The sequence below is a fragment of the Hypanus sabinus genome, chromosome 6 (assembly GCF_030144855.1).
Source record: "Hypanus sabinus isolate sHypSab1 chromosome 6, sHypSab1.hap1, whole genome shotgun sequence".
Classification (NCBI taxonomy): domain Eukaryota; kingdom Metazoa; phylum Chordata; class Chondrichthyes; order Myliobatiformes; family Dasyatidae; genus Hypanus; species Hypanus sabinus.
The window spans coordinates 53,224,819-53,248,153 of NC_082711.1; the positions used below are offsets into that span (position 1 = coordinate 53,224,819).

Genomic DNA, 23,335 nt, shown 5'->3' on the forward strand with positions numbered 1-23,335 from the left:
ATCCACTGATTCTCCTTCGTCTATCCTGCATGTTATTTCTTCAAAGAATTCCAACAGATTTGTCAGGCAAGATTTTCCCTTGAGGAAACCATGCTGACTGTTGCCTATTTTATCATGCGCCTCCAAGTACCTTGAGACCTCATCCTTAACAATCGACAGCTTCTCAACCACTGAGGTCAGGCTAATTGGCCTTTACTTTTCTTTCTTCTGCCTCTCTCCCTTCTTGAAGAGTGGAGTGACTTTTGTTATTTTCTAGTCTTCCAGAACCACTCCTGAACCTTGTGATTCTTGAAATATCATTACTTATGCCTGCATGATCTCTTCAGCCACCTCTTTCAGACCCCTGGGGTGTGATCCATCGGGGCCAGGTGTCTTATCTACCTTCAGACCTTTCAGTTTCCCAAGAACCTTCTCTCTAGTTATGATAACTTCAGGCACTTCATGACCACTGACACCTGGAACATATTATTAGTATCAACAGTGAATGATGTAAAATACTTATTCAATTCGTGCATCAGTTCCTTGTCCCCCCCTTATTACTTCTCCAGCATAACTTTTTAGCATTGTGATATCGACTCTCATCTCCCCTTTACACTTTATACAGTTTAACAGAAGAAACTTTTGGTATCTTTAATATTACTAGCTAACTTACTTTTGTATTCCATCTTTACAATATAACCATATAACAATTACAGTATGGAAACAGGCCATCTCGGCCCTTCTAGTCCGTGTCGACGCTTACACTCACCTAGTCCCACTGGCCCGCACTCAGCCCCTAACCCTCCATTCCTTTCCTGTCCATATACCTATCCAATTTTACTTTAAATGACAATACCGAACCTGCCTCTACCACTTCTACAGGAAGTTCATTCCACACAGCTACCACTCTCTAAGTAAAGAAATTCCCCCTTGTGTTACCCTTAAACTTTTGCCCCCTAACTCTCAAATCATGTCCTCTTGTTTAAATCTCCCCGACTGAAAATGGAAAAGCCTATCCACGTCAACTTGATCTATCCCCCTCATAATTTTAAATACCTCTATCAAGTCCCCCCTCAACCTCCTATGCTCCAAAGAATAAAGACCTAACTTGTTCAGCCTTTCCCTGTAACTTAGGTGCTGAAACCTAGGTAACATTCTAGTAAATTTTCTCTGTACTCTCTCTCTCTTATCAGCATTAAACTCCATCTACCATTGTTCAGCCTATTCTTCTAACTGGTCTAAATCTCTCTGCAAGCTTTGAAAACCTACTTCATTATCCACAATGCCACCTACCTTAGTATCATCTGCATACTTACTAATCCAATTTACCACCCCATCATCCAGATCATTGATGTATATGATAAACAACATTGGACCCAGTACAGATCCCTGAGGTACACCACTAGTCACCAGCCTCCAACCTGACAAACAGTTATCCACCACTACTCTCTGGCATCTCCCATCCAGCCACTGTTGAATCCATTTTACTACTTCAATATTAATACCTAATGATTGAACCTTCCTAACTAACCTTCTGTGTGGAAACTTGTCAAAGGCCTTACTGAAGTCCATATAGACAACATCCACTGCTTTACCCTCGTCAACTTTCTTCGTAACCACTTCAAAAAATTCAATAAGATTTGTCAAACATGACCTTTCATGCATAAATCCATGCTGACTATTCCTAATCAGACCCTATCTATCCAGTTAATTATATATACCATCTCTAAGAATACTTTCCATTAATTTACCCACCACTGACGTCAAACTGACAGGCCTATAATTGCTAGGTTTACTCTTAGGACCCTTTTTAAACAACAGAACCCCATAAGCAATACGCCAATCCTCCGGCACCATTCCTGTTTCTAATGACATTTGAAATATTTCTGTCAGAGCCCCTGCTATTTCTACACCAACTTCCCTCAAGATCCTAGGGAATATCCTGTCAGGATCCGAGATTTATCCACTTTTATATTCCTTAAAAGTGCCAGTACTTCCTCCTCTTTAATTGTCATAGTTTCCATAACTTCCCTACTTGTTTCCCTTACCTTACGCAATTCAATTTCCTTCTCCTTAGTGAATACCGAAGAAAAGAAATTGTTCAAAATCTCCCCCATCTCTTTCAACTCCACATATAGCTGTCCACTCTGATTCTCTAAGGGACCAATTTTATCCCTCACTATCCTTTTGCTATTAATATAACTATAGAAACCCTTCGGATTTATTTTCACCTTACTTGCCAAAGCAACCTAGTATCTTCTTTTACCTTTTCTAATTTCTTTCTTAAGATTCTTTTACATTCTTTATATTCCTTGAGCACCTCATTTACTCCTTGCTGCCTATATTTATTGTAGATCTCCCTCTTTTTCTGAACAAAGTTTCCAATATCCCTTGAAAACCATGGTGCTCGCAAACTTTTAACCTTTCCTTTCAATCTAACAGGAACATAAAGATTCTGTACCCTCAAAATTTCACCTTTAAATGACCTCCATTTCCCTATTACATCCTTCCCTTAAAACAAATTGTCCCAATCCACTCCTTCTAAATCCTTTCCCATCTCCTCAAAGTTAGCCTTTCTCCAATCAAAAATCTGAACCCTGGGTCCAGTCCTATCCTTCTTCATAATTATATTGAAACTAATGGTATTGTGATCATTGGACCCGAAGTGCTCCCTAACACATATGTCCGTCACCTGACCTATCTCATTCCCTAAGAGGAGATCCAACACTGCCCCTTCTTTAGTCGGTACCATCTTAATGACTTTTTAGTTGCCCTCTTTTGATTTTTAAAAGCTTCCCAATCCTCTAACTTCCCACTAATTGTTGCTCTGTTATATACCCTCTCTTTGGCTTTTATGTTGGCTTTGACTTTTCTTGTGCCAACTTGCCTTTAGAATACTTCTTCCTCTTTGGGATGTATATAACCTGTGCACTCTGAATTGCTTCCAGAAATTCCAGCCAATGTTGCACTGCCATCAACCCTGCCAGTGTTCTTTTCCAAACAATTCTGGCCAACTCCTCGATCATGCCTCTGTAACTCCCTTTATTCCATTTTGTGTAATGGACTCTGCTAAATATATTATGTGCACATCCCTGCCTTTGACTGGTAGAATTTACAGGAGTTGCTGTTTCAGCAACATCTAGCACCAAAGATTCCCATCATCAGGGCCATGCCATATATTTGCAGCCAGACTAGGCAGGAGTTCAAGAAGTCTGAGGTCTTATAACTCCAGATTCAAGAACAGTGACTTCCCTTCAACCATTAGATTCATAAAACGACTGGAAAAACCCACTACAGTTTACTATGAGCGCTTTGAGCATTTTCCACTAAAATTAACATTTTATAAAACCTCATTGTTTGTTCTTGTAAAAATTGTGTATAATCTATGTTTATTATTTGTTTTATTATAAAGATTTTCAGTGTCTGTGACACTACTGCAAGTAAGTTCGTCATTGCACTCTTGCATATCTGCACTAGTCCTTATGACAATAAACATGACTTTGACTTTGTCTTTGATCCCTGCTGCCTATACCTGACATATTTCTCTTCCTTTTTCATGGCTAAGCACTCAGCCAAAATGTTAATGGCCTTTCCCTTCACTCCATGCGGGATTTTTTTTTGTGGGATATGCTTACTATTTACTTTTCCAAGGAAATTGTTTCAATAGAGCAAACTGTTACAATGTGCATGATGACAGGATACACAAGAATGTTAAATAAACTGTCTTCAGTCATTACAGATTAATATTTCAGTTGATTAATATGTAATTGCTTCATCTCTTTGGTTTCCCAACTGTTTCTTGTGAAACATAATGAATGGATTAGTTAATTGGAATGCTTATATTTCTGAAACTACAACTAATATTTGCATTTGATTGATTGCAGTTTAATCAGAGTTGACTGTACAGACGTGTTTTTAAATGGTACTTTATTTAAGTCTTATCAGTGTACATCTTGAACAGAAGGAGTTCACTGTGAACTTGGAAGCTTCCATGGTGCTTTAATTCAAGGCATGCTTCTGATGTGATGCAAATATGAGATGTCTGAAATAATCCCAGCCTGACTTGTAATGATTTCTTTGTATTGCTTAACGTATCAGAAATGAAAGCGCAGAGCTGTAAATTTTATATGCAAATCCCTTGTTGCAATACCAATTAATTTATTACATTTAATATGTATATATATTTCTTATTGTAATTTATAGTTGGTTTTATTATTGGTTGAGTGAACTTGGCCTTTTCTTCTTGGTGTGACAGAGGTAACCTGGTGGAGGAGTATAAGATGATGAGGGGCATTGATTGCGTCGATAGCTAGAAGCTTTTTCCCTGGGCTGAAAAAGGCTAACACCAGGGGGTATAGTTTAAAGGTGCTTGTAAGTAGGTACCGAGGGGATGTCAGGGGTAAGTTTTTCCACACAGAGAGTAGTGGGTGCATGGAATGCACTGCCGGCAACAGTGGTGGAAGCAGATGTGATAGGGTCTCTTAAGAGCCTCTTAGATAGGTATTTGGAGCTTAGAAAAATAGAGCAATTTCTAGAGTAGGTTACATGGTTGGCACAACTTTGTTGGCCAAATGGCCTGTAATGTGCTGTAGATTTCTATGTTCTATTATGTATTTCAATGCACTGCTGCCACAAAGCAACAAATTTCATGACACAAGCCAGTGATATTAAGCCTGATACTGAAATATACCTGGATATGGACCTATGCCTGTATCTACAGTGATTGCAGACCAAATGATGCAGATTATCAGGTAGAGACAATGTCACCTAATTTCATTGAGCAACAGTGCAGGAAAGCACTGGATGGTACAGACAACCCTTCTGTGGAATTATTCCACCCTCTCATCTGCGTCCCATGTGGATTATCAGATCAATGTAGAACTTACTGGTTTTTAGAATCCCATAAATCTACATTGGCAAGCAGAAGGTCTTAATCACACAAATGCCCAGCTGCAAGACAGGACTTTTCCGCATAGCCTGTGTGTATGGTGGCCTTTCCAAAGGCAATCTTGCACTGTGTTTGCATACAGTTACAGAATACTAAGGGTCCTGGTAATCTTGATTCTGAATTGAAGCTGCACACTTCTAAAACAATGTTTCTGGGTGGAAATGGAGTGCATGAAAGAGAATCTTTGCTACCCACGTAAATCCTAAAATTAAAGGTGTTTCTGAAAGTAGTTATTGTTAGAGAAAAAAACATAGAACGCAGAACAGTAGAGCATAGGCTCTTCTGCCCACAGTGTAATACTGAACTAATTACACCAATGATGCCTGGTTGCACTAACCCCTTCTGCCTGCACGTGGTCCATATCCCTCAACACTCAGCACATTTATGTGCCTCTTAAATACCACCATTGTACTGTATCTACGTCCAGTATCACCTCTGGCAGTGTATTCCAAGTACTCACCATTCTGTGTAAAATCTTGCCATGCACATCTCCATTGGATTTTTCCCCCAAGTATAAATGCATTTTGACACATCAAGTAGGATACTGTCTGTCTACTCCATCTATACCTTTTATAATTTTACAAACGTCCAACAGGTCAACACCCCCAGTCTCCATCGCACCAGAGAAAACAACCCACATTTGTCCAAACTCTTGTAGCACATGCCCTCTAATCCAGGCAGGGTCCTTGTTAGTTTCTTCAGTACCTTCTTCAAAGCTTCCACATATTTCCTTCAATGGGGGTAAGCAGACTGAATATAATACTCCCGATTTGCCTAACCAGATCTTTATAAAGCTGCAGCATAATTTCCATTGACTTTTGAACTCAGTGCCCTTGAGTAAAGAAGACAAGCTTGTCATTTGCCTTCTTTATTGTTATCTCAACTAGTGCTGCCACTTTTAGGAAAATACAGACTTAGGATCAAGATCCTTCTGTACATCAATGCCTTTATGCATCTGACCATCAGCTATGTACTTCCCCTTTATGTCTGATCTCTAAAGTGCAACACATTTGCCTTGATTTGCTGTTTCTCTGCCCATATCTGCAACTGATCTATATCCCACCATATTCTGTGATACCTTGTGGGATATCAGAGGTCCCAGTACAGATCCTTGCTCAACTTCAGCTGTCATGCACCTCCAAATGGAGTAAGTCCAGTCAACTACTACCCTCTATCTTCTACAGCAAACTATGCTGAATCAAAATGGCTTGCCCAGAGAAGACAGAAAGTAGTCACTGTTGATCCTATGCATTTTAATCTTCTGGATAAATCTACCACGAGGGATGCTCTTGAATGCCCATGGAGATAACATCCATCTTCATCGATCACTTCTTTCAAAACTCAACAAGTTAATAAGTCATGAACCGCCCCACACAAAACCATGCTGATTTCCTTAATCAGGCAACAACTTTCCAAATGCTCATGAACTCTTTCACTACGAATCTTCTCTGTTGGCTTCTTTACCATTGATGTGGTCCTCACAGTTGACAGTGGCTGCAAAATCTGTCCTCCTTTTATCCAGGAGCTTGCGGACATTTTGCTACAACTTTTATGACTGGATGAGTGCTTAGTCATCAGAAGTGATTTCTTCATCAAATGTTACCCATAAGTAGAGCTAAAGTATAAAAGGAATTTGAAATTCCCGCCAGCATTTTATCAAAGCAAGCAAGTAAAAATTGGCTTGACGCAAATTGAATGCATTAATTTCATTCCTGGATGTTAAACAAGTATACCTCAATAAAGAAGAGACTTGGTGCTGATGTTGGATGGTGGTACATGTAAACCGTCACGAGGACAGCCGCTATAGCAACGATGATCACCAGGAGGATCCCCACAATTAAGCCCGTGTGGACTGAGTCTCCCTTCTTCTCTGCAGTGCTGTCTGCTGTAGAAGCTGGAAGGCCAAAAAAACAAGAAAAAGATCAACTTCCACGAGTATGTGTGACCAGGTTGTGGCAAAGACAAGTTTAAAAATGGACTGCATCCTGGGAACTTGAGTAATTATAAATTCAGGCTGACAAGTCTGATACAACTCTGTGTTGATCTGAACTTAAATATCAATGATAATATTTATACAATTTAAGTCCCATTAGCAAATTTGGTTAAGTATTGAAGCCATTGTTGAACCTCTGTTCTTTCTAGGTATTAAAAATCAAAATAGTGAGGGTGTTGAAAATAGATGATGTTGAGAATGCTCAATAGTTTAGGCAGCATCATTGTGAAGAGGGAATATCAACTTCAGAATCAGAATCAGCTTCAATATCACTGGTATAGGTCATGAAATTTGTTGTTTGGTGGCAGTAGAACATTGCAATACATAATAATAAAAAATATTAATTACAATAAGAAGTACAGTGTATTCCGGGTAATTGGACCATTAGTTAATTAGGGCATCTGCTTATTTGGGATAAATCTTAAAGAATAAACACTAATTGAAAAAATTGCTGGGATTCGCTTTGTTTAATTGGGACACTTGCCACTTAATTGGACCAGGGGACTGTTGCCAAACAGATTCTAACTAGCGTCAATTGTACACACTTATGTAGCCATTAGATGCTACACTGTACATAGAGTGGAGTTTTTACATACTGTGTCAGTTGCATGTGTTTGTGTTTGAGAAGCAGTGATTTTTGTCACTGACAGCTGGCAAGCAATAAGCAGTGTGACAATTCTGACTGTTTGCGGTTCAAAGCATTCAAGCTTGCAGATACCCGAAAAAGCCTGGACTGAAAATGAAATTATTTCACTACTTCAATAATTTAGAAACTATGAAGAACTTGAAGGTATCGACAATCATCTTGAATTAACTGAAATCCACCGTACATATATTTTGACCCAATGAAGCAGCTGCCCAAATTAGCCAAAATTTCATGGAAATAGTTAAAAAGGTATAAAAAAACCAAAGTTACAAATTATGTATTTAGCTGAAATACATAACAGATTAAAACACTAGAGTACTCTAGAACTGTGTATTAGTTCCTAATAGTTATCTATGAAGGAATCCATCTTGAATATGCAACAAATAAAATCAGCACAGACACCTAATGCATGTAATGGATTGCTGTCATACAATGCTATCAACAATTACATCCTCCAAATCTTTATTTTCATTGCAACACTCAAGATGATTGTCGATACCTTTTATAGTTCCTTAATAGATTCTTCATAGTTCCTTAAGATTTGTCCAAATAAGTGGCTGCCCCTTGGAAGTTTTAATGTTCTATTGTTTTACAACATTGAATCATATTGGAATTAATTTGGCTTTCTTCAACACTCGTGAACAAAAAAAAGACTCTTATGTGTCAAAATGAAAACAGATCTCTGCAACATGATCTAAATTAATTACAAATATAAAGCACAAAATAATTGATTGCATAAGTATTCACTCCCTTCAAGTCAGTATTTAGTAGATGCACCTTTGTCTGCAATTACAGCCTTGAGTCTGTGTGGATCGGTCTCCATCAGCTTTGCACATCTGGACACTCCAATTTCCCCCCCATTCTTCTTTACAAAACTGCTCTAGCTCTGTCAGATTGCATGGGGTTCATGAATGAGCGGTCCTTTTCAAGTTCAGCCATAAATTCTCCATTGGATTGAGGTCTCGACTCTGATTTGTACACTCCAGGACATTAACTTGCAGTCCTCCTTGTCACATTCTGAATTTGGCCAACAGTAGTTGTGCCATCAGAAGATTTATAGATGGCATTTGAACTGTAGTGCCACACTGTCATGGTATAGAGAGAGTACAGCATCATAAAGGTATGCCAGTACTGATTGTCAGTGAGGAGGTGTTATATCCCATCCACACTGACTGTAGTCTCCTGATGAGGAAGTCAAGGATCCAATTGCACAGGGAAGCACAAAAACTGAGGGTATGATTGTGTTGAAGGCTGAGTTGTAATCAATAAACAGCATAGACACAAGAGATACTGCAGATGCTGGAAATCTAGAGCAGTACACACAATGTAAAACAGTCCTGATGAAGGGTCTCAGCTCAAAACGTCGACTGTTTATTCACATCCAAAGATGCTGTCTGACCTGGTGAGCTATGCATCCAGCACATTGTGTGTATTGATCAATTAACAGCAGCCCAAGACAGGTATTGCTATTGTCCAGGTGACCCAAGGCTGAGTGGACAGCTAGTAAAATTGCACCCACTGTAAACCTATTGTGACTACAGGCAACTTGCAGTGAGTCCTGGTCCTTGTGTAGGCAGAAGTTGATTCTGGTCATTACCAAACCCTCAGAGCACTTCATCACAGAGTGCAACTGTGCGACAGTCATTCAGGCAGCTCCCCCGCTCTTTTTGCACTGGTATGATAGGTGCCCTTTTGAAGTAGGTGGGAACCTTTGACTACAGCGGTGAGGGATTCAATATATGTCCTTGAACACTCCTGCCAGTTGGTTGGCACAGGTTTTCAGTGTCCTACTAGGTACACCACTAAGGCCTTATAGAGCCCTGATTTTTTAAGTCAATGTTTCAACTGAATGTTTCAAGTCAAAGACTTCTGTCATAACAGGATAAAGTTAGTGATAAATGGCAGTGACTTGAAGAATTGCCCTTCTCCCTTCTTTTGCCTTTCTTTTGAGATACTGTCTGACTAGACAACTAAATCCAGTATTTTGTATACTATTATAGGGCGCTGAATCAGGCAGTTCCAAAGGCAATGCTTGAGACTTGGATCATTGATAGATCCAAGATGTGCAGAGTGACAGGTGTCATCATCTGTGTGCAAAATGACATCATTCTGTCACTCTGTGTGGTGCTGGTAGTCATATGTAATTTGGCAGTGGAGCACAATTGTGTTGTGGAATGTGTCCTTCCTATTATCGGCCATAAAGGCCTGGCATAGGAGTGGCAACTAAGATAAAATGAGTTATTTGGCCTGTAGGAGAGACGGGAAAAAGAACCTTCAGTTATATTTTCATTTTATTTTAAAGCTTCCAATTATCGCTGAATGATCTAATGTGTCTTTAATTTACTTTTAGGTAATTTTTAATCATTTAAGGCCATCGTTGTTGCTTACAGATAACAGTCAGAAAAAGCTGCAGAAGCATTTTTTTGAATGCGTTGCTGACAGTTTTAACGGGAAATAAAGCTTCCCTCTGCCGCCCCAAGTCATAGCCTCTGCGTGTGATGTTTCAGCACTCTGCTGCCGAAGGCTTGTTTGCCCCTCTTGTCTTGCCAGAAACATCCTGTGTGGGTGGGCTGTTCATGTGGTTCCCTGCAACCGGCCTCGGTAAGTGTGGGTGGGTGAGCGGCAACCCATATCCAGCTCCACATTGTTCAAGGCCTTTGTTAATGACTGACAATGTTTTCAAAAATTAATGTCAAGGAAAATAATTTTTTTTAAATTACATGAAACACATTCTGAGTGTATAATTTTTATAGCATCATTAACTTTTAAAGAAATTATGTAAAGACAGCATAAAATATGCTAACCATTTTTGAATATTATTGCAGGAAAATAACTTGGCAATAAGACATGAAATTCATATTGCAAATGTGTTGTATCTTGAATTTTGCTTATGAATTAAGTCTTATCTTTTGCAGACCAATGACTAATTCTATCCTTAATGGCTGAAAAGCTCTGACAAGTTGATGAGTTCTTGAAGTACTACATGATAACAATATCACTTCAGAGTTAGAACTCTGTAGGTTTGGGGTCTTATCTGGATTAGCACAGGACTCAGAGAAAGCTGCATTTCTAGAACTATCAGATATTGTTTTGTTTGTTCTGTTAGGTGCATCGTAAGGAGAAGACATCTCTCACAAACAGCTCCATGCTACATTTCAATATATTTCCATGCTGCAGACTGCACTTGGTCATAGTCAGCCCTCAGTATCTGGGAAAAAACATACGTGAGTGGGCAGGCGCTGTGGGAGAAAACACAGACTTCATGCTGCCTGTGTTTGCCCCCACAGTGCATGCTCACCCACTCATGATTTTCTAGAGACTGAGGGCTGAACGGCCTGACTTTCCACATCTAAAAAGTCCCCATGATGCATTGTGAGTGCCCACAAGCCACTTGCTGTCAAGCATCGCTCCACTCAGGCCCTTCTCCGAGCACACTCTTCGACAAAAGGTTTTGAAGAGTTTTTAAATAGCTTTGATAATTATTCAAATAAATTTAACTAACTGAAAAATATGAACATGTTAAAAAGTACCTCAAAATGCTAATAAATACAGTTCTTATAAAAATCTTCAGATAAATGCATACATTATTTTACTACTTTAAAGTAAAATATCTTAATCCTTTATCTGAAGTTAGGTTTTCTCCACTGGGTCTGCCACACACATTTACATCACATCTTCCAGAGAGGCAACTCAGGGGCTGGGTACGAACACCGATTAAATCCTGACTCCTGCTCATCAATGCTCTTTGCTGGACTCAGTTTTGAAGGAGGAAAAGGGACTGTCAAAGTTTAAGGTTGAGACCCTTCTCCTGGACTGAAAGCATAGGAAGAAAAAATGGTGGTCAATGTTTCGGGTTAAGACCTTTCATCTGGACGGAAAGAACAATTGTCAAGCTTCTCTGCTTCATCCACCAAAAGTAGAATTTCCTGGTAGCCGAACATTTTAATTCCTATTCCCTTTCTAACATGCCAGTCCATGAGCTTCTCTTCTGCCATGATGAGGTCACTCTTAGAGTGGAGGAGCAACAACTCATATCCCATCTGGATAGCATCCAAATTGATGGCATAAACATCAATTTCTCTTTCCAGTTAAAAAGAATCCTTCCCCCCTCCCTCTTCTACTATTCCCCATGCTGGCCTCTTGTCTCTTCTTATCTGCCTATCACCTCCCCCTGGTGCCCCTCTTCCCATTCTCCCATGGTCCACTCTCCTCTTCTATCAAATTCCTTCCTCTCCCGCCTTTTACCTTTCCCACCCACCTGGCTTCAGCTATTACCTTCTTGCTATCCTCCTTTGCCTCCCTCACGTTTTTGCTCTGGTGTCTTCCCCCATCATTTCTAGTCTTGCAGAAGTATCTCGACACAAAACATCGACTGTTTATTCACTTCCATAGATGCTGCCTGACCAACATCTCACATGTTGGCTGGAGGTGCAGCTGGTGCTGGAGCACAGGTGTGATGCCTGGCCCAACAACCCTGCTGTTCCCAGTGCTCTCAGCCATTTCTTGATATCATGTAGCGTGAATAAAGTTGGCTGGTTTGGTTTTGGAAATGATATGGGAGGAAGAAGCCTGAACTTCTGGAGAACATACAACAATTGTTGATAGAATCTCAGGTGGTGACAAGAGGGTGTACAGGAGTGAGATATGCCAACTAGTGAAGTGGTGCCGCAGCAACAACCTGGCACTCAATGTCAGTAAGATGAAAGAGCTGATTGCGGACTTCAGGAAGGGTATGACAAAGGAACACATACCAATCCTCATCCAGGGATCAGATGTGAAGAGAGTGAGTGTCTTCAAGTTCCTGGGTCTCAAGACCTCTGAGGATCTAACCTGGTCCCAACATACTGATGTAGTTATATAGAAGGCAAGACAGTGGCTATACTTTATTAGGAGTTTGAAGTGATTTGGCATGTCAACAAATACACTCAAAAACTTCTGTAGTTGTACCATGGAGAGCATTCTGACAGGCTGCATCACCGTCTGGTATGGAGGGGCTACTGCACAGGACAGAAAGAAGCTGCAGAGGGTTGTAAATTTAGTCAGCTCCATCTTGGGTACTAGCCTACAAAGTACCCAGGACATCTTTAGGAAGCGGTGTCTCAGAAAGGTATCCTGAATGGACAAGTCAAGTCACTTTTATTGTCAGTTCAACCATAACTGCTGGTACAGTACACAGTAAAAACAAGACGTTTTTCAAGACCATGGTGCTACATGAAACAGTACAAAAACTACACTGAACTACATAAAAACATCACAGAAAAAAAGCTACACTAGACTACAGACCTACCCAGGACTGCATAAAGTGCACAAAACAGTGCAGGTATTATAATAAATAATAAACAAGACAATAGGCACAGTAGAGGGCAGTAAGTTGGTGTCAGTCCAGGCTCTGGTATTGAGGAGTCTGATAGCTGGGGGAAGAAACTGTTACGTAGTCTGGTCGTGAGAGCCCGAATGCTTTGGTGCCTTTTTCCAGCTAGTCACTGATGCAGTGTACTCCTCTAAGTTGGTAGAGTCGCCATCGGTTGCAGCCTCCCTGAACATGTGCCAGTCAGTGTTCTCAAAGCAGTCTTGAAGAGCAGAGATGGCTCCTGCTGGCCAGGTTTTCACCTGCTTCTGAACTGGTCTGGAGCGCCTGACGAGCGGTCTGTATGCTGGGATTAGCATAACAGAGATGTGGTCTAAGTAACTGAGATGGGGGCAGGGCTACGCCTGGTACGCATCGGGGATGTTTGTGTAAACAAGATCCAATGCGTTCTCCCCTCTCTGTGCAAAGCCCACATACTGATGGAATTTGGGGAGCACTGACTTGAGGTTTGCGTCGTTAAAATCTCCAGTGACAATAAACAGTCCATCAGGGTGTGTGTTCTGCAGTTTGCTGATAGCCCCATACAGTTCACAGAGCGCCTCCTTAGCATTAGCACTGGGGGGAATGTAGACACCGACATAAGTACAGTGGTGAACTCCCATGGTAAATAAAATGGTCTGCATCGAACTGCCACAGACTCCACTAGCAATGAGCAGTGTCTGGAAACCAGCACAGAGTTCTTACACCATTCTTGGTGATGGACAACGAGGCCCACTACCTTGACTATATTCTGTGTCCTTTCTACTATCAGCACTTTCTTCACGTGTTGTTCGGCCTGGAGGAGCACATCAGCTGAGGGAGGACATTATATGGCATCAAGACAAGGTTCCCTTGACCATATTTGACCTGTTGCTTAAGCCATCAGCACTAGGTATGGTAAATATAGAAATGTAATTTGAATATAGTGCAGAGTCTGTTACACCTGCATACATTTCATAGTCAGCTACCACAGATATACTTGACAATAACTAATCTTCATCAGGCAGGTTGATCAGTCAGACTTTGGCAAATAGGTAATCTTTTAAAGTGCCGATGGCTGCTTAGAGCACCTCTTGCCTTTACAAAAACCTGCTGTTAAAAAGCATGCCTGAAACCAGTGACAATCTGTATCCCAAAATCCCAATGGATGATTTAAAAGCAATGATCACTCATGTTAAAAGTTCTACCATTCAAGAATGAAACCTGAAATTACCATGTCTGGTTGCATTATTACTTCAGACCATTTACAGCTTCTCTAAACTCTGTCCAGGTCTAGTGCATTGCTACCAGCAATCCAGTGCTAGTGCTTCAAGTGCTAGACTTTCTGAAACATGCTTTGCCAGAACCCAGATAAATCACATAAACTGATATGAAACCAGGACACTTATGACCAGGTTCTGCTGTTCCAGTACCCTGTAAATGTAATGCTTCACAACATAAAGTGCAATTGTTAAACTCCTACTCATCTATTATTACTGTTTTGTAAACTATAGAGATGCCAAAATTAATTTCATGCTCATACAAGTTTAGTTCCATAAGATAAATATTCCAAATTTTATAAATAATAAAATGCAGTTGTTTTCTTTAGAAAATGGTCATCTTTTATCTCTTGCCTTATTTTTCTGTATGTGCTCCAAACTTTATTTACCAGTGTAGTGTTTAAATGGTTAATTGCAATTGTACTTCCTGTTTATGGTATACCTCCTTTAATTACTGTACACCCATGACTGTGTTGCCACCCACAGCTCTAATCTACTAATTAAATTTGCCGACAGGACTACATTGATTGGCCTAATCTCAAACAATAATGAGGTGGCCTACAGGAAAGAAGTCATCTCTCTGACACAGTAGTGTCAAGATAGATAGATAGATAGATACTTTATTCATCCCCAAGGGGAAATGCAACATTTTTCCAGTGTCCCATACACTTACTATAGCAAAACTATAGCAAGTGTTTTACTATAGCAAAACAACCTCTTCCTCAAAGTCGCAAAAACAACGGAGCTGGTTGTGGATTACAGGAGGAATGGAGATGGGCTAACCCCCATTGACATCAATGGATCTGGGGTTGAGAGGGTAAACAGCTTAAATTCTTCAGCATCCACATCACTGAGGACCTCACGTGGTCTGTACACACTGGCTGTGTGGTGAAAAAGACACAATAGCGCCTCTTCACCTCAGACAGTTGAAGAAGGTTAGTATGGACCCCAGGTCCTAAGGACTTTCTACAGGGGCATAATTGAGAGTATCCTGACTGGCTGTATCAATGCCTGGTATGGGAACCGTACCTCCCTCAATCACAGGACTCTGCAGAGAGTGGTGTGGACAGCCCAGCGCATCTGTAGTTGTGAAATTCCCGCAATTCAGGACATTTACAAAGACAGGTGTGAGGAAAGGGCCCGAAGGATCATTGGGGACCCGAGTCACCCCAACCACAATTTATTCCAGCTGCTACCATCTGGAAAACGGTACCGCAGCATAAAAGCCAGGACCAACAGACTCCGGGACAGCTTCTTCCAATCAGACTGATTAACTCATGCTGATTTGAGTGTATTTCTATGTTACATTGACTGTTCTATTTATAATAAATTATTATGAATCACTATGATTGCACATTGCACATTTAGACAGAGATGTAACGTAAAGATTTTTACTCCTCATGTATGTGAAGGATGGAAGAAATAAAGTAAATTCAATTCAACCATATGAATTTCCTTGAAAATCCCAAATAAAACTGCTAACGTTGGCAATCTGAAATAAAAACAGAAATGCTATATATACTCAGCATATCAGGTGACATGAGTAAAGAGAGAAAAGTAGTTAATACTTCAGGTTAAATAAACCAGAGAAGTGAGAATTCTTTACTGTAATTGGCTCTCAGCCAAATTTATTGCCATCATTGCTGCTGCACGCTACAGTTCCTTCTTGCATTGATATCTAAAGGAGCAGGCACAGGGAAAAGCAGAATCCATTCCACAAATATTGCAAGATCCTGGTTTAGAGCTTTTGTTGGGATCAGAAACTTCACCATTGACCACCAATTTCAAGAATCAAAGAAATGAAGACCATTCTGTCATGCTGCCTAAAAATAAGAGTCATTATGTCATGCCTACTTTGGCCCACAAAACCAAGTAATCATCCAGGTACCTGGATGTGTGATGCATGAAATAATAATATGCCTTGGAGTTTACTAGGTGCTAAACCTTCTTTGTTGCCGGGAGCATAGTTAGAATACATATCTAACACATTTATGTCAAGGTACCAGCCGTGGAAATACATCAGCTTCAGGAAAACCTCTGGGCAATTCTTTTTATGGCGAATGTGCCAAAGTATCTTGATAAAGTTAAGAAAGTGACCTGTACTAAAAGGACAGCTTGCTCTTGAATCCCAGGGGGACCAATATCCTGGTGGGGAGGTTTGCTAAGGCTACTGGGGAGAGTTTAAACTAGAATTGTTGGGGGTGGGGGTGGGAACTGAACTGAAGAGACTGGGGAAGAGGAGGTTGGCTCACAAATAGAGAAAGCTTGTAGACAGTGCGACAGGGAGGATAGGCAGGTGAAAGAGAAGGGATGCACTCAGACCGAAAGTTTGAGAAGTGTCTATTTTAACGCAAGAGGTGTTGTCAACAAAGCGGATGAGCTTAGAGCGTGGATCAGTACTTGGAGCTATGATGTGGTAGCCATTACAGAGACTTGGATGGCTTAGGGGCAGGATTGGTTACTTCAAGTGCTGGGTTTTAGATGTTATAGAAAGGACAGGGATGGAGGCAAAAGAGGTGGGGGCGTGGCACTGTTGATCAGAGATAGTGTCATGGCTGCAAAAAGGTGAACGCCGTGGAAGGATTGCCTACAGAGTCTCTATGGGTGGAGGTTAGGAACAGGAAGGGGTCACTAAGTTTACTGGGTATTTTTTATAGGCCGCCCGATAGTAACAGGGATATCGAGGAGCAGATAGAGGAACAGATCCTGGAAAGGCGTAATAATAACAGAGTTGTCATGATAGGAGATTTTAATTTCCCAAATATCAAATGGCATCTCCCTAGAGTAAAGGGTTTAGATGGGGTGGAGTTTGCTAAGTGCGTGCAGAAAGGTTTCTTGACACAATATGTAAATAAGCCCAGAAGAGGAGAGGCTGTACTTGGTATTGGGAAATGAACCTGGTCAGGTGTCAGATCTCTCAGTGGGAGAGCACTTTGGAGATAGTGATCATAATTCTATCCCCTTTACAATAGCATTGGAAAGAGATAGGAACAGACAAGTTAGAAGCGCGTTTAATTGGAGTGAGGGAAATTATGAGGCTATCAGGCAGGAAATTGAGTGCTTAAATTGGAAATAGATGTTCTCAGGGAAAAGTATGGAAAAAATGTGGCAAATGTTCAGGGGATATTTGTGTGGAGTTCTGCATAGGTACGTTCCAATGAGACAGGGAAATTATGGTAGGGTACAGGAACTGTAAAATCTGTAATAAATCTACTCAAGAACAAAAGAAAAACCTGCAAAAAGTCCAGAGAGCTAGGTTATGTTAGAGATCTAGAAGATTATAAGGCTAAGAGGAAGGAGCTTAAGAAGGAAAATAGCAGAACAAGAAGGGGCTATGAGAAGACCTTGGTGGGCAGGATTAATGAAAACCCCAAGGCATTCTACAAGTATGTGAAGAGCAAGAGGATAAGATGTGAAAGAATAGGACCTATCAAGTGTGACAGTGGGAAAGTGTGTATGGAATTGGAGGAAATAGCAGAGTTAGTTAATGAATACTTTACTTCAGTATTCACTATATAAAAGGATCTTGGTGATTGTAGTGATGACGTGCAGTGGACTGAAAAGCTTGATCATGTAGATATTAAGAAAGAGGATGTGCTGGAGCTTTTGGAAAGCATCAAGTTGGATAACTCACCAGGACTGGATGAGATGTACCCCAGGCTACTGTGGGAGGTGAGGAAGGAGATTGCAGAGCCTCTGGTCTTTGCATCATCAGTGGGGACGGGAGAGGTTCCGGAGGATTGGAAGGTTGCAGATGTTGTTCCTTTATTCAAGAAAGGGAGTAGAGATGGCCCAGGAAATTATAGACCAGTGAGTCTTACCTCAGTGGTTGGTAAGTTGATGGAGAAGATCCTGAGAGGCAGGACTAATGAACATTTGTAGAGGTATAATATGATCAGGAATAGTCAGCATGGCTTTGTCAAGGGCAGGTCATGCCTTACGAGACTGATTGAATTTTTTGAGGATGTGACTAAACACATTGATGAAGGAAGAGAAGTAGACGTAGTGTATATGGATTTCAGCAAAACATTTGATAAGGTACCCCATGCAAGGCTTATTGAGAAAGTAAGGAGGCATGGGATCCAAAGAGACATTGCTTTGTGGATCCAGAACTGGCTTGCCCACAGAAAGCAAAAAGTGGTTGTAGACTGGTTATATTCTGCTTGGACATTGGTCACCAGTGGAGTGCCTCAGGGATCTGTTCTGGGACCCTTACTCTTTGTGATGTTTATAAATAACCTGGATGAGGAAGTGGAGGGATGGGTTAGTAAGTTTGCTGATGACACAAAGGTTGGAGGTGTTGTGGATAGTGTGGAGGGCTGTCAGAGGTTACAGCAGGACATTAATAGGATGCAAAACTGGGCTGAGAAGTGGCAGATGGAGTTTAACCCAGATAAGTGTGAAGTGGTTCATTTTGGTACATCAAGTATGATGGCAGTATATAGAATTAATGGTAAGACTCTTGGCAGTGTGGAGGATCAAAGGGATCTTGGGGTCTGAGTCTGTTGGACATTCAAAGCATCTGCGCAGGTTGACTCTGTGGTTCAGAAGGCATACAGTATATTGGCTTTCATCAATCGTGGAATTGAATTTAGGAGCTGAGAGATCATAGGATCCTGGTCAGACCCCATTTGGAGTACTGTGCCCAGTTCTGGTCGCCTGACTACAGGAAGGATGTGGAAGCTATAGAAAGGGTGGAGAGGAGGTTTACAAGGATGTTGCCTGGATTGGGGAGCATGCTTTATAAGAATATGTTGTGCGAACTCGGCCTTTTATCATTGGAGCGACAGAGGATGAGAGGTGACCTGATAGAGGTGCATAAAATGATGAGAGGCATTGATTGTGTGAATAGCCAGAGGCCTTTTCCCAGGGCTGAAATGTTTGCCACAAGAGGACACAGGCTTAAGGTGCTGGAGAGTAGGTACAGAGGAGATGTCAGGGGTAAGTTTTTTACTCAGATAGTGGTGAGTGCGTGGAATGGGCTGCCGGCAGCGGTGGTGGAGGTGGATACGATAGAGTCTTTAAGAGACTTTTGGATAGGTTCATGGAGCTTAGAAAAATAGAGGGCTATAGGTAAGCCTAGTAATTTCTCAGGTAGGGACATGTTCGGCACCACTTTGTGGGCTGAAGGACCTGTATTGTGCTGTAGGTGTTCTTTGCTTCTATTAAACTAATAGCTCACTCTATGCATTTTGCAAAACGTGGAGAATAAATTTTACTCTCACAGTGAGTTTTCCTTTGATCACTTACTTGGAATAAAATTATGATTGCCTTTACAAAGAACTGTGCCTAGGTATATGGAACGTTGTAGCAGATAATCCTTGTTCCAGCTGAACAAATCATGATAGCATAATTCATTTGTGTTCTTTCAAAAACATACTAGAAAACCTGGGGAAAGGATCAGGCCGTCAGCTACCTTGATTAGTGACTTACAAGCAGCAGCAGTTTGTAATGAAGATATGTCATGAGATATATGGCACATCTGGAGATACTACTCACTGGAGTTTAGAAGAATGAGGGGGATCTCATTGAAACCTATCAAATACTGAAAGGCTTAGATAAAGTGAACTTGGAGAGGATGTTTCCTATAGTCTGGGAGTCTAGGACCACAGGGTACAGCCTCAGAATACATGGTTGTACCTTTAGATTAGAGATGAGGAGGAAATTCTTTGGCCAGAGCGTGATGAATCTGTGGAATTCATTGCCATAGATGGTTGTGGAGGCCATCATTGGGTATATTAAGAGTGGAGGTTGATAGGTTCTTGATTATTCTGGGTGACTAAGATTGCATGAGAATGGGGTTGGGAGGGATGATAAATCAGCTGTGATATAATGGTGGAGCTGGCTCAATGGGCTGCGTAAACTAATTCTACTTCTAAGTCCTATGGGCTTTTTAAAGACCCTCGCTACTTGTCACATGTCCTCTTCTCATTAGTACCATCAAGGAGGAGGTATGGAGCCTGAAGACCTACACTTAAAAGTTTTAGGAACAGCTTCTTTCCATTTGCCATCAGATTCTGAATGGTCCATGAAGCCAAGAAAACTACCTGACTATTCCTGTTTTGCACAATTCATTTATTTATTATGATTATAACTTACAGAACTTGTTTACATCCTGAACTGTACTGCTACCACAAACCAACAAAATTCCATGGCATACAGTTATGCTAGTGATAATAAACCTGAATCTTATTGTCGCCATAAGTAAAGTGAGAAATCATTTTAAAAAGTGGAGCTAAACTATGAACTCAAAGTCTAAAGTATATTTATTATCAAAATATGTATAAATTATACAACCTTGAGATTTGTCTGCTTACAGGCAGTCAGAAAACAAGAAACCCAAAGGAACCCAATTTAAAAAAACACCCAATACGCAGAGAGAAAAAAATACACACAAATCATGCAAACAGCAGCATTCAGAACAAAAGTGAGTTCATAGCCCAGAAGCCCAGAGCAGCTGAAGTAGGTCTGTAAGCACATTCTCCGTTCATCACACAGCGGGGCGAATCATAGTGAAGCTGACAGACGTGAAGCCAGGAGCAGGCCATTGTACATGCGTGCATTTAGAAGTCCCTGTTGTTGTACAGTAGTGCTAAAAACTTAGTGAACCCTGTGGAATTTTCTCTATTTCTGCATGAATGTGACCTAAAACACAAAGAGATCTTCACCTCAGTCCTAAAACTAGACAAAGAGAACCCAATTAAATAAATAACACAAAAAATATTCTACTTGTTCATTTATTTATTGAGAAAATGATCCAATATTACATGCATTAGTTGGAAAAGTATATGAACCTTTGCTTTCAGTAACTGGTGTGACCCCCTTGTACAGCAATAATTTCAACCTAACATTTCCGGTAACTGCTGATCAGTCCTGCACATCAGCTTGGAGGAACCTTAGGCCATTTCTCCTTACAAAACTGCTTCCAGTCTGGGACATTGGTGGGCTTCCTTGCATGAACTGCTTGCTTCAGGTCCTTCCATAAAATTTCTACAGGACTTTGGCTGGGCCATTCCAAAACACAAATTTTCTTCTTTTTAAACCTTTGGATACTTTTCTCAATAAATAAATGAATAAGTATAATGTTTCATTGAGTTATTTATTTAATTGGGTTCTCTATTTATTTTTAGGACTGATGTGAAGATTTCATCACATTTTAGGTCATATTTACACAGAAATAGAGAAAATTCTGCAGGGTTCACAACTTCCTAGCACTATCGTACATGCGGAAAACCAAAGTAATTTCCTTTGGCACTATTGATCATCCCATCCTCTGCTGTGCTTTCTCTCCTTTCTCCAATTCCCCATTACAAATTCTGTTCCCTAACCACTATCCAAATATCTTCTTGGGTGCTGACACAGACTTATAACCTTTGCATGGGAATGTGTGACATATTTTGGAACATTTTTTTATGTCAAAGGCACTACTTCAATACTAAGTTGTCAGAGTATACAAAGCATTCACTACAGATACTAGAAGGCAACCTGGGTAAACTGCACGGTTTTGTGCTAAAGACTACTTAATCATCATTGAGAGGTTTCTTTGATGCCCATTTGCCTGTGACTGAAATGTTTGGGGCAAAATATCACTGTCATACAAAAAGGATGCCGATTTTCTTTCTTTAGTCTGCAAGCAGCCTTCAAAGTGAGGTTGCCAAAAGACTGAATTGAGTTAAAACCACCAGGTATGTACTTCCACTTCTGTTTTTAACAGAATTTGATTGCAATGGAAATAATTTAACTTACAATATCCTGTTTTAGATGAATCCCTATGAATCATATTTCTGATCAGTATTGTGCTCCAAAAGTTTCATCTGGCCCAATTGCTTGTCTTTCTTTTCTGTAGGTCATTTGATTCAAATCATCCACCAGGACCAATGGATGTATACCAGACTGACATCTCAAGGTCAGCAATGGATGTGTAGCTTGGATGGAAAATTCTGAGTTTTGAAGCTTCCATTGTTTGATGATCTGACAGCATATATTTCAAGGATTGACTCATTGTCATTATCTCATTAATATGCTGACGTGCTGGTTAATTTACTAGAGCAATAAGAGTGTAACAGAGTTATACAGACACACAGCATTGAAACTGTTCACACTTGCCAACAGCCACCCACGTATCCTATATTGATCACACATCCTCACATTCTCACTGACTCTCCCAAATTCTACCAGTGAACTGCACACCAGGGGCAATTTTCACTCACCCATTAATTTACCAACCTGCATGTACTTGGGAAGGAATGCAGTGTTCGGAATCAGAGTATTTAAGTGCTCACAGGGAGAACATGCAAACTCCACAAAGACAATAAGTGGGGCAACATTGAATCTAGGTCTGGCACTGGAGGGCTATGGATGTAGTAAGTGTTCCAGTGCTGCAGATCTAGAGAAAGTGTTCAAATCTCAGTATATCAATTGTGGAATTTAAATTCAGTTAAAAATCCTGAAGATTTTTTTTAACAGATACACATCACTATTAGTGAGGACTGTACAACTTTTTGATTTTTGAAAAGCCATCTTCTTCACTAATGCTGTTGAGGGAAGAGAATTAGCTGGGAACTATATACTGCATAATCCGTATGTGGCTCCTGAGCTGCTAATGAGGTGGACCCTCCGGGCACTCTGAAATGCAGAGCATGCCACTCAGTTCAAGGTTAATAAATGCATAAATAGAAAAATAATCTGGCACATCCATAATCTCTGGAATAAGCCTATAATCTAATAATTCAATACACCACTACTGTGCAAGGTTTCTAAAGGGATATGGGGTTGGTGAATGAATGTGGCAGTGCAAGATCTGTTAAAATTTTATTGAATAGAGCAACTAGGACAAGTGGTCAAATGATCTCCTCATGCCTCTATTTCTTATGCATCTGTGGCTTCAGAGCTTCCCGTTTATTTCCTTGCTCTTTGTGGGATCTGTCAATTGGCAATATCACAGCTTCAGTTATTTAACTAACAAGTCATTACATTGCAAATCAACTTTTGATATATGGATGCAGTGAAGAGTTTTTGAGAGATGTAAGAAGTCACCAAATAAGAGTTATTTTTATTTTGGTTTTGTTACGCCCCATCGGCCTGATGTAATTGGTTCAAGCAGTTCATTGCACAAAATGCATGTTAGATTTGTGGAATGAAATGGTGCAATTTAAACAAGCAT

At 40.5% G+C, this 23,335-nt stretch overlaps 1 protein-coding gene across 3 annotated transcripts in view; it reads right to left on the minus strand.

The window, feature by feature from the left end:
- plxdc2b (plexin domain containing 2b) overlaps positions 1 to 23,335 on the minus strand; it is a 435,240-nt gene that overhangs the window by 5,120 nt on the left and 406,785 nt on the right. For all 3 annotated transcript variants that reach the window (XM_059972140.1, XM_059972142.1, XM_059972141.1), the window contains exon 13: positions 6,661 to 6,821. In XM_059972140.1, the coding sequence (XP_059828123.1) occupies positions 6,661 to 6,821 (161 nt within the window). The remainder of the gene's footprint in view (positions 1 to 6,660; positions 6,822 to 23,335) is intronic.